Genomic DNA, 12,903 nt, shown 5'->3' on the forward strand with positions numbered 1-12,903 from the left:
TTTGTGGAGTGCTTACAGTTCATTGGGCAGCTATTTGATTTCTAGTTTACATATCTTCCAGGAAACATTGGGAGCCCATGACAAGATACAACTTCCATTTGTGAGCCACAGAATTTTTGAGCTACTGGCGATAATTAAAAGCAGGCTGCTCCCTGTAATGTGCTCACTAATGAGGTACTGACAATTTTTCACATGTCAACAAGGAATTAAAAAAAATAGCAGTAATATGTGTAAAAGTTTAGAATATTGCATAATTCTTCAGAGCTTCAAGAAGTCAAGAAACTGATATAATCAGCTGAATTTGAGGGATTGAGTGGTTGTATTTGATGGAGACATTCAATTTCTTATATTGTTTATCAGAACAAACCCTTTCTTTATTAAATGCAAATAACAGCTAGAAAGGGATAAAGATGGACTGCAAAAGTTGTTCCATTTTTCTACCTAGTGTGTTTATTAGTAGCTAAGACTACTGTTTTCTGCCTTTTTCTTGACTCCCTAAGACATTAATAAAATTTCTGACCTTTTCATATTTAACATGTTCTTCTTTACCTCCATTTTTTTCTCTCTTTAGAGGGATGTCTTTGTGATAAATTCATACCAGATCCAGTAGAAAATTATTTCAGTCTTATCATATTTCCTGTGAGTATGCAACAACATCCCTATTTTGTCACTTCTGCTGAGAAAAGGAATGCTGATATTCCCATTTCAGAGTTCCTGGGAAGGCTGAGAGATTACAGTGTCACTGGTTACATCTAGCCCTGTCATAACACAAACTGTGCTTTTTAATATACAGAGCTCCACAGTAAAGAAGAAAAAAATAATTTGAACTTAAATTAATTGTGCATATTAATATTTTATGGCTTTGAGGTAGGAAGCATCCCTTTTTCTTTTTCAATATAAAATTTCATTTGCATTTGGCCACTATGCTTAGCCAGTGTTGTAATGCACGCTTCTTGATTTAAATATGATTAAAGCAAGATTTAAATATTATTAAAGTGGTGTGAAATAACATTTTCCAATTTAATGCTGTAAATAAGCAGACTGACTTGCAGTATTGGATTATTAATCTCTCTGATCTAGAATCTGGTCTCCAAGAGAGGTCTTGCAAATTCCTGTGCCACAGCACTGGAAGATGCCAGCAGTGCATTTATTTCCCCTGACCTCAGAGAAAAGAGTTTATAGATAGAAGATGCTCCTTATATATTTTAAAAGCTGGACAGAGAAAATTGTTCTCATTTTTCCTTTTTTTTTTTTTTTTGTAGAAACAGGTAAGAGTGGTTTAAACTTTTATGTAGCAAAGAGTTTTAAAGCCTGTGCATGTAGTCTTGCTGAACAATGGTTAATGATAAGGAGTAACTAGACCTCTATGAAAAATTATTTGCCTTGTCACTCAGCACTGACTGGTCTTGGCACATAATCTATTGAGAAAGGATTTTATTAAATGCATATCTAAGATTTATAATTTAACATCCTTACGAACGGCTACAGGTCTTTGGAACTGTTCCAATTCAACTGAACAACTGAATAAAATCTCTCAATTTGTCGTGTTTAATTCACCTCTTTAGTATCAATGAAGAAAAGAAGTTTAAGTCATAATGGGGCTTACTTTCATAATGGATCAGAACCTGGAGGACTTCCATTAGTGTAGGAAAATAGGGTTCCTTGCTGTGGCTTACCAAATATTCTAAGCAATCCGTTTTCTCCTTATACCTGTCCTATTTAAATGGTTTGGATTTTTTCCCAGTTTACCCTTTCTTCTACATCATTTAGGCTGCATAATCTCAACAGAGAAGTGCAGTCAATGAATAAAGTTATAAAATATTTACAGAGCCTAATATCCCTAATACTTTCTTTCATGACTTGGTTTGTATTTCTGTTCTTTGTGACCTTCATTCACATCAGTTTCAGTGTGACTTCAGATGGGGGCAGGGAAACAGCAAGAACTGACTTAACAACTCTTAAGGTGCAGATACCAAAAACTTCCTGTCTGTGTCTTCAGGATTGAAGGCACTGGCCAGAGCAGAAATTTTACTGGTACCAGGCCCTATAGCAACTGGAAATGACCCAATATGTTTTGTGCTTATGGAGAAAGAGGCTTCAAATTATGCTTTCCCAACACATGCTGTATGTACACCTTGTACGTTTTTTTGTAATGCATGTTGTAGCTCTCTTCTGTGTGAAATTGCCTAATTTTAACAGAGCAATAGAAATCTGACAGTTTCTCTCTAACTTTTCATAGCCCTCTAAACAAGGCTGGTACACTCTATCCTTTAAGCATATATTATTGCTTTATTTAGCAATAATAAATAAATACATATTTTGCCTCAAAATCAAATCACGTTCCCATTCACTTTAATTCTGTTGTGTCAGTGTCACTCTAATATTAAGTTTTTACAGCCCATAAATCAAAATATGTTAAAACATGTGACCCATTTATCCTTTGTAAACGTGGTTACTATGAGATGAGTAAATGTACAATCTGCTTGCTGCTCTACTCAATTCTGGTGCAAAACAAGACAGTCATTAACAAGTTAGAAGCAAAACAACAAAAAATCAGCACAAAAGAAAACGTCTGGCATACACAGCATTGTACGAGGGGTCAAGTGAAAAGCGTTTTAAAAATATTATTAAAAATACAAAACACATTGCTCTTTAGGATCTGAGTGTGGGTGATGCTGTAAGTGAGACCTACTTTCTCATAGTACTTGATCTCGTAGTCCAGAATTGCTCCATGGGGAAAGTCCGGCTCTTGCCAGGAGAGGGCAATGCTGTTTTGGGAAGCCCAGTCCTTCCTTACCATACCTATCAAGGTGGGTGCTGAAAGGGAAAAGGATAACTAAGGGTTAAAGACGAAGCACACGGTTTATCCTTCCAACCTCCTGCCTGAGGACACCGACCCCAGGCAACTTGGAGTGACCTCCAGACAGCGAAGCATGACAGATGGCAATTCTCAGGGAAAGCACAGAACCTGGAATGAACGGCTCAAGTACACGCTGGTAACTCTGCTGAAGTGCAGAGCAGCTTCTGAAAAATGGCTTTGTGCAAAAAATACAGAAAAAAAACCCCTGGGGTGGGCCCTGCCCCAAGCAGGCAGCACTGCTGGCTCCAGTGACACCGTGTCCAGAGCAGAACCACGTTGCAGAGGCAGCAACTTCTGCATGCAGGCTAATCTTTATTAAATGGTACAACTCAACTGTTTAGGATGTACATTCAGGTTACTCTTTGGAGTAAAATAAAGTGACCCAGCTCAACACAGATGCAATGAATCCCTTCTCTGGCAAGCCCTCTGTGAGGTGTCTGTGTGCACCAAGAGCCAGCTCCTTCAGGAGCCCCTGGAAGGAACTGGGTATGGGCAAAAGCAGCTTCTGGAAGGGGCCCAACATTCATGGATGCACCCTGGAGCCAGATTTTCTCACTCTGGGGTTAACCAAATTTTACATTCAGTTTTTCTGCCTTTTTTGAAAAGAAGGTGCACAGTTATCTATGCAATGATTTCAACTGGTGCAAAGATTGTATTCTAGAGAACAATCTTTGCTTATTTTATTAATCTGGTCAAGCATGTAAAAATATTCTCCAGACACTAATGTGGTTTTAATAGTATTGATGTGCAGCTTTCCCAAATGTTACAGCAAACCCAGTCATATTATTCAACAGTCTTGAACACAACTAAGATCAACAATCCAGCCACCATAAGTGGTTCATGAATTTCACTATTTGTTTTCCACTAAAATGTATTAGTTTATTACACACCCTCCCCATTCATCTCTCTACTGAATCTTACTTAATTTCTTCCAAGTTTCCATGGAGTTGTCTCCTAAAAATAACACATTTTTATGACTTCTGGTTTTATCTTTTGAACGAAAGAATCTCCCTAGGAAAATGAAAAGAGAATCTGCTTCTAGTCACAAAATTTCACGCCTTAGTTTTCTTTCCTGTAAGCATTTCAGGAGGCTTATGAAATGAAAACAATAAATTCTAGAATGCAAACAAACACTGAAGAAAACAAAACCATGTGTTTGTCTTTGGAAAAAGGGAAATTATACAGAGACATGCGCAGTTTTCTCTGTGATAATGCATTTATCTGAGACAGAAAATTAACTTCCATCCAGTCTTACCTTTGGGTAACTATTCTGTGGGATAATAGTTTTGTCCCCTCTGATGTAAAAAAAAAAAACCAACTCAACACATAACACCAGAAAAAACCCTACCAAAGTGTAAGAGCTTACATAGGAAACTTCTACACCTTTGCCACTTTAACCACAGGTCTGATGCAAGCGTGTCAGAGAAAAAAAAATATCCTGCCAAGCAAAATAAAGGATTAACCTGGTTTTCAGGAAGCCCTTAAACAGCATAATGTAAATAACTGAACAGAATAAACCACCAAATAATAAATAAAAAACATGCACAGGATTTGAACCAAAATGTTATCCCTGGGCAGGTATAACTACTCCCTCAGCTAAAATGAAATTTTTACTCTTGAAACTGAGGGTGAAGTTGAGCTCTCACAATATTTCTCTGGGGTACAATCAACTTCTCCAAGCAAGATACAAAGACAGGTCTGTTTAAAGGAAAGCAGAAGCTAGCAAACATGGATTTGTAATTGCTAAACACTGATCAAAGGCCTAGGAAGGTGCTGCTCACATAAATAGTTTTACTATTTATTATTTTGAATCATTCACTGGCATTAAGCTGTGATTTACAGGTAGGTCTGAGGGAGCTATAGAAACCTGTCAGATACATCTGTGTGCCTGCTTAGAGCATCAGCTGGGCCACCTTCCCAGCACACTGCAGCTTCATCCCACAGCATCTGGGTCAGACAACCCAATCCTTGCAAAATTATTAAGATTGATGACAGAAAACACCAGGTTAAGCTGTAGATAAAATTATATTCTTGGCTCTTTTAGGCTCATAAAACACTACTGATATAACATGTCTTCAAAAGCCTAAACTTTACAAGCTTTTAATATGTACTGTATGATTGGGGATTTTTCTTTGTGTTCTAAATTCTAAATTTATACAGCAATTCATGCATGTTTTCAGCCTGAGCTCAACACAGTAATTCTTCCATCTGACAAAGTGCAGTCGTGGTGCATTGGAAGATCCTCCCAAAACTTCAGTATATTAAGTATATAAATATTAATTATATTCTATAATTCAGTATATAATTTCCTGGGAAAGAACTCAGTCAGAAATTAATGGAACAAAATTGCTTTAGATCTCCCCTAAACTACTTGTGCTTGACCTGCACTTGAAACCAACAAGCCCATACAGGAAGGCTCACATCACACCTGTGGCACTGAACCCTCTAGATTCAAATGCAGAGATGTGCACATAAAGCTGTGATATGAGAAGTGTATTCGTGTTTGTATCAAGAAAAAAAAAAGTGATTTTTAATAAAAAGGCACTGAAGAATCACTATTTACCATTTCCTGTATATGCAGAAGGATGATCCTGTTTTTGCCAGATAGGATTCCAGTCAGAAATTTATTGTAGGAAGAAACAGACAAATAAAACCAAGTAATTAAAAGCACAGCTAGCTGAGTTTCTATTTCTTTTGTTGTGAAGAGCTACTAAAGAGCGCTCAGTTCTATGGAGAAATTTCAGCTCCTTATAACTGTTGCTCACCAGAGCAGAAGTCAATTAGACCTTAGAGATCCTATCCACTTATTGTTAAAGCTCTTTTTAATCAGAAGATTGTAAGATAGGTAAATCCTATTTTCCCATTCCTAAAGGCTGCTCTAATGTTCCTATGAATCAATGAGAAGCTCTTTTAATTAGTTGTTTCAAATCCAGTAGCTGCAGAAGAACTGTAATATAGTTACTCAGTGAAAACATTTGAAAAAAGAAATGCTTAGAAGAGCAGCATAAGTTTTAATCACTTTCAGGGCAGCATTTTCTTGCCATTGGTCCTAGGCTGAAGGGTGATTTCTGACTCTTGAGCTCAGCACTGATCTGTTTTTTGTACAGAGGATTCTTTGCACCATCTGTTTTCTTCTACACTGCTGTAAATTTCTTGAATTACGATGAGTCATCTACAATGTGGTGAGCTCCTCATTTAATTTAGTCCAATAAGCTTCTTGGTCTTTTCAAATTTTTATTGAATAATGGAAGTTCATTCTTTAATTCAGAGTGAGATGATTTTATTCTAAATTCCTTTGGCTTCTATTTTTCAGAATATGTTTTTTCTCATGTGCTACATACAGGAGAGAAAATGTGTATTTTAAACAATGACTGGATCTAAGTGTCTTTTCCCTAGAAAATTTCTTTTTCTGAGGCTGACTTCCATTATCTGTAACTGTCTGACTTCAAAATAGATGATCTGTAGGGTTGCTGAAGCTTTTTTCTTTTAGTGCATTTTCTAATTGTGCTATTACTTGTTTCCCACTCTTGAAAGTAGGCAAAGAAATGTCTCCTGTTTCCAGGACTGAACAGCTTTTATAGGATGCTCATTCATGGTGCAGAAGCTTCAGACCCTATGGCAGCTGATGACTGAAGTTCACCTGATAGCTGTTTATGCATGGAATCTTCCACCCCTTCATGTCTCATTTCAGATGAGATTTCTCTTTGGTGAAGAGAAACCATGACAGCTCAAAGGCCTCTCCCTTCAGTCACTTTCTTGTTAAAAAAAATCTACCATTAAATAAGAACAGCTGCACCAGTTTTGCTCTCCTCCTTCATTCCCCCTGAATTGTATCTGTTTTACCCAAAACCAATGAAGTGCCAGCAGACACAAATTTGGAGAGGAGAGAGTGGAAGTGGGACCTGAACTGTACGGATGCTGTGGGGAGCAACTTCATTCCTTTGGACAGCATCCTCCTGAGAAGGCTGTGGGTGTCAGTATGGAAAATACTGGGGGTCTCAATATGTAAAATAATGCCATTTGGGATCACATGTTTAATTCAGTTTGTTGTTTCTATACCTCTGCCATTACCAACAATGACACAAATTGCACAATTAAATGTAATTCTCTCCTTGAGACCTCTGTCTGCTTCAAGGTACAGGAGAGATCACACTCACCAAAACACAGGGCTTTGTCACCTGTCTTCTGAGCAGGGGTTTCCCTTCAGAGGAGGGAATCCACAGTTATCTATTAATTTCAAGCCCATTAAACAAAAATGTTAGGAAATCAATGAAACAGAATTGAGATGTATCAAGGTCCAAATCTGAAGTGTTCTTCCAGATGGTAAAAACACTCTTTGCACTTTTTCTATACCAGAAAATGCTATTATAATTTTACAGTGTTTCACCTGCCTACATTCTGTAACTATATGAAAATTCCTGTACTATTGGACACTGAGCATGATTTTATATTATAAATAGCAATAAAAAGAGCATTGAGATTTTATTCACAATGCTACATTTGGGGAAAAAAAAGGAGATATTATTTCAGGGCACAGTAAGAGAAATATTGCTTTTATTTCTGATTCTAGGAAGACTATTAGAAAGGTAATAATCAGTAGAAAGATGCTCTCTTAAAGAAGACATTTTATTCCAGTAACAGAACTGGAATGAAACAATATTTCCTGATCAATGATAGTGCCTCCAGTGTTTTACCCATTTGAGGTATTTGCCAAGGGTTTTCCAGGGAAGTTAAGAGGCCTGGAGCCTTGATCCTGCATTACTAATGCCATGTGTGAAGCATATAATCAGTCACCTGAAGGATGTAGTTGTGCTGTCTAACATCCAGAGCAGCCTTCACTCCTGCAGTATGTTTATTAATCCTCCAGCAGTGATGCAGTTTTCTTTTTTTTTTCTTTTCTTTCTTTCTTTTGTGTTTGTTTGTTCATCTTTCTGTTGCTATCTTTGTAGGATAAGGGAAGAAAGAGTATCTTATGAACAAGGGGATGTGATAGGGATCCAGGAGACCTCTGTTTATATTCTTTTCTGTTTGTGCTCCAGAGATTTTCTTTAATCTTTTGACTGAGCTATCTTAACACACAATGTGAATGTCAATAAATTCCATTATTTGCAATACGTGAGCACTTTCTTGTTAGAAGTGTGAGTGTGTGAATATAAAAGACTAAAACCTGAGCAGAAGCTGACATGGGAAACAAACCATTGAAATATGAACAGAAATTAAACTTTTATTAAAAAAATCCCCAGTTCATAACTCACCTCTGTATATTAAAGATGTTCACATGGAGGAAACATCTTCAGGTTTACACTGAATTCAGCAAGAATTTGTTTTCTTACCATACAAACTTGCTTTCAATTAGTACAGTGACTAGATAAGATATTTATTGTTCCCATAATAGAGTCCCTTATCTTCCTAATAATTTCAGTAGTTATTCACAGTTACAATGCTTGGAGGCAGATACTATTAGTGGCACTAACCTTGGAGTTCAAAGTTGAGCATGGTGTTTCTCTGACAAAGCATTACAACTTGCAGATTAACAAGTTTGGGGTTTAAAAAAGTATTTTTAAAATCATTTTCTTAGACTAGTTCCCTAAAGGTTTGCACTCAAAGGACAGCAAAGCAATGTGCTTCTTTTGAAGCACTTCATTTACTGAAAATAGGCCTCCAGCAAGTTATAATTATCATCTCTCTCTCCATGTTAAAGTCTTTCCCCTTGCAGATTTTCTTTGCTTGCTTAGAAATGGTGGATGGAAGCCAAGTGAACCCAATACCCTTGTCAAAAACTGGATTCTGCTTACAGTGTTGTGGGCTAAAGGTCATGATAGAAACAACCCCCAGATTTCCTCCAGGGTAAATGTAGATTCAACATGGCTTTTTTTTTTGTGTTCCATAATGCAATTCTTTCTTCCTTGCTGCCTAATTTCTCTTTCATCTATTTTAGATCTTATGTAAGGAGACAGTAATGATTCATCCACACGATTTTGCAACGCTACAGATTTTCTTTCACTTCCAGAACATGCTGCCATTCTCCATTTTTTGAGCTTCAGACAGAAGCACTCCTAAACTTTTACTTCTTACAGGACCTACTCAGCTTCTGATACTTCAAAGTGGATTTTAGTAGAAGATACTTAAAACAAAAGTATAAAATAAAACCTTCTCATCTGTCAATCAGACTGTGTGGCTGTTCTGCTCTCTATGATGATGTGCAAAACCTCAAAGTTAAAAAGTATTGTGAGATATTTGACACAATTTATAGCATAATAAACTATTAATAATGTCTATAGGTACAAGATTTTTTTTTTTTTTAAATAGTATCCCTTTAAAAATCACACAAATGCTTTACCTAAATGTATGTTTTAAGGGGTTACTTTACATGCTCTGTATGTCTGAACCAAGAGGAATAAATTTGGTTCAAGAAAGCATAGATGGAGGGTCTGAGTCCAGGAATCAGATGCAAGCAAACAAACAAACAAAAAAAAAAGTGCAAAACTGAACCAGGTTGCCTGTCACATAAAGGCAAATAATATCAAATCAACAGGCCTCTGGCAACCAAAGGGATTTACATCAGAATAAACAGATTCTTGGCTCTTTTCCACTGCCTTCTAGGGCTGGAGCAGCAGGAGGCAATGAGAGACTTAAAGACCTAATAGGTCATGATTCCTGAGTGAACAGCTCTCTGAAAACCTGCGCTGCCCTCTGCTTGTTTGGCAGAAGGAAAAACTGAGGTTGTGTGGGGCTGGTACATCAGCTCACAACAGGTGGCGACAACTTCTATGGCTGAATGGCACAGTAAAAACCTGATAACTGGGGAAAAAAAGCCCTTCTCTTCATAGGCTTCTTCTGGGTATGTCGTTCTGGATCAAAAACCAGGCAAGAGGCCACTCCAGGCAAGTCCATTCCCTTCCTATTACTCCTTATGACAACTGTAAACCCTGCTGTGGTACCTAGAGGAGAAGTGACAGAACATTATGTCCCTAACCAGATTTCTGCTTTCACAATGTTCTGTGTTGTGTTGTTCACTGTTCCTCCCTGCCTCAGAGCTTTTGGTGAGCTGCTGAGTGTCAGTCAGCTGGTGGCATGTTTGAAATTGGTGCGTGCGCTTTCCTGGGCTACTGTTCCTGACACACAGGATTCCTCTAAAAAAGAGGGCAAAGTGGCTTATGGGGTTTCCTTTTTAAGGAAAACTGTGCTAAAAGAGAAGGAGGCAGGAGGAACTGGTTTATCAGCAGATTCACATTGCTACTATAATGATGTTAATCAGCATGAAGAAAGATGTGTTCCAGCCCGTGTATTATATAAGTTAAAAATATCATTCCAGCGCTGCTAGGTGCCCTGTGATGTGGGGACAACCTGTGGTGACAGAGTTCTTCAGAGAACTTTGTTTTCAGCCTCCTGGTGTAACTTGGGTATTGCTATAAATTGATTGGAAATACAACTTGAGGTTAAGAAGGAATCATTTATTGCAGCGAGGTGTCATTACGGAAACAGAGCTGTAACTAAGTCTCATTCAGCAACAACCCCTCCAGGGTCAACTGCAACCAAATTGCTCTGCAGAACTTCCTGCTGCTAAATTGATCTCAGAAGTTGGAAAATGAAATAAGCAGGTTAAAAAGCACTAGGAAATCTGCCATCTTTTCACTCCATTAATTGCCACTCATCCTGCGATGTAACAAAGGCAAACATAAAATGTACACTCATTTCAGCAAATCTTTCCTGCTCTTGTTTATATCCAGATATGAGGCTAGATGAGATTGTAAGGGATTTTCTGTCAAACAGTACTTTACAGGTCTGAAAGAGGTTTTTCTTTTAGCAAGAATATAATGAATATTTTATGTGAACATCTTCTGTGAACCTTCTGTAAAAGCTGTGTTTGTTGGCATGTGCAGAGAATGTCAGAGCTGCTGTACTTCAATATTTTGAGTGAATGTGTGTAAGTGCATAGATACACATCCAACGCTGACTTCAATTGTACATCTTCAAATGATTTCCCCAAAAATGTTGATTTTGACAAAGCATTCTATAAACCACAGTCATGCTAAATTAATATGGCCTCATAAATTAATTCCCAGAATGATGCTACAAACAAAACTATGTAACTTATTATATATTTCATAAATGCTAAAAATATTCCAAAGGTTTAGTCTTGCTCCCTTTTAGTGAGGGTCAAGTATCTTTTAAATCTTTAATGTAGAAACCTCTGCACAGAAAAGCAGACCTTTCTAAACTCTGGCATACAGACAAGAAGCACTTCTGGGATGCCAGGAAGTCGATGGTTTGTACTTGATGCACATGAATCACTGAAAAGCACTGCTGCTGTCAAATGTAGGTTAGGTGTTCAATTTCTAGTCAAGTAGGGTAGAATCTGACTTGATTCAAGTAAGTTAAAAAACTGGGGATTTGTTTTGCCAAGTTGACTTAAATCCCTCTGTAGTCAGAAGATGAGACGATGAACCTGCTTTGGGTGCTGGTAGATCAAATGTTTTAGGCACAGTATTTAACACATACATCACTACCATCAGCACAGAAGCTCATTGCAAAATCAGTCATGGATCTTCTTTAAAGGTGACCTCTAGAACAATGCAGGAGTAATTTTAGGTATGTCAAGGTGCTAAATAAACTTTTTCTCTTTTCTTTTTTTTTTTTTTTTGTTTTTGTTTTTTTTTTTTTTTTTTTTTTTTGTTTTTGTTTTTTGGTTTTTTTTTTTTTCAGTTGGGTGTATCTATACTTCTAAATGAAGTAGCCTGTTTAAGTTACCAAAAAACAAGGACAAAATATCAAGGCACATGCTCTGCAGTGAAAGATCATTTATATGTTCTTTTAGTTAGCTCACTGGGGATGTTTATACACCTCTGAGTCTGAGGGCAGGCTCTCAAGATGATGGATAGAAGCAATGACACCTGATGCTATCAGGGCAAATCCACTCTAAAAGCAAAGAGCTGCTGGCCTTTAACTTCTGTTATGTCTAAAACCTGAGCTTCAGAAAAGGCCAGTGGCTCTTTCTGGACTACAGTACTCATATTCTGAAAACATGTCACACTAATATTAAATGCATTTGAACAAGAAATGTCTTTTTTTCTGTGTTTTCCTCTTTCAAGAAGATTGAGTTGCTTTTATTGACAAAGACAAAACTGTGCAGAGTTGAAAAACTGTTGGTATCTAAAGAGTTTTCATCTTTCAGACTTGTATACAAATTAAAACACCAAGAAAGAAGAGAAGCGTAAAAATTAGATCAGATGACAGGCAGCAAAATATATTTCCAAGAGAGGTTTGTGGAAGGCTTGTAATTATGGAATAACCTTTCAAAAGGGAAGCCTCATCAACTATTTGCTGCTCATACCCTGCAGCTTGTGCTTTAATGTTTACTACACATATCCATGCTCATGGGGAAGCAATCTCCTGACAGAGACTCATGTGAGAAGGAAATCTGAGCATCCACACCTCCAGGTCAGTACATCACTTAGCTTAAGGAGCCTGCCTTTTCTTTACAAGAAATTAATTATCCAAGGAACGCTGTCCTAGCAAGAACCTCTGAATTGTCTGAACTCTCCCATTATTCCCCTTTGGTATTTTTGTTCTTTTTCTTAACACTTAATGAGGTTTTGTGTTCTTCAACATTCTGTGTGCTGAACTCTGCCCTTGGAGATTTTTTCCCAGGTCTATTTTTCATCTCCTATCTCTAGTAGCACAACAAATGTGCTTCCCATGGAAAAAAAGAAAAGGAAGGTTTGAGGAGGAAAGCTGAGCACTGCTGTCCTCCACAAGCTTTTCTTGTCCAAGGGATGAAATCTAGGGAACCTACTGACACATGCAGAGTTTGTACTGGTTGTTTTCTAGAAAGAACCATAAAAATTCTGTGGCATCCAAAAAGTTATGGAGTTGACAGACACTGGAGCAAGAAACAGAAAACCTTCCTTATTAACTAAGATACTACTGAATGCTGTTGGGAACTGGAAGATCACATATGGAAAAGAATTATTTGATATTTTCCTGATCTTCTTCCACAGTGTACCCCATAGCTTATTGACAGAAAAAAAAAAATGGACTTC

General features: G+C 37.4%; 1 protein-coding gene across 4 annotated transcripts in view; it reads right to left on the bottom strand.

Moving 5' to 3' along the window:
- EPHA6 (EPH receptor A6) overlaps nucleotides 1–12,903 on the bottom strand; it is a 382,744-nt gene that overhangs the window by 124,309 nt on the left and 245,532 nt on the right. For all 4 annotated transcript variants that reach the window (XM_021550127.2, XM_021550126.2, XM_021550124.2 and 1 more), the window contains exon 6: nucleotides 2,693–2,817. In XM_021550127.2, the coding sequence (XP_021405802.1) occupies nucleotides 2,693–2,817 (125 nt within the window). The remainder of the gene's footprint in view (nucleotides 1–2,692; nucleotides 2,818–12,903) is intronic.

This window comes from Lonchura striata, chromosome 2 (genome assembly GCF_046129695.1).
Source record: "Lonchura striata isolate bLonStr1 chromosome 2, bLonStr1.mat, whole genome shotgun sequence".
Lineage (NCBI taxonomy): Eukaryota > Metazoa > Chordata > Aves > Passeriformes > Estrildidae > Lonchura > Lonchura striata.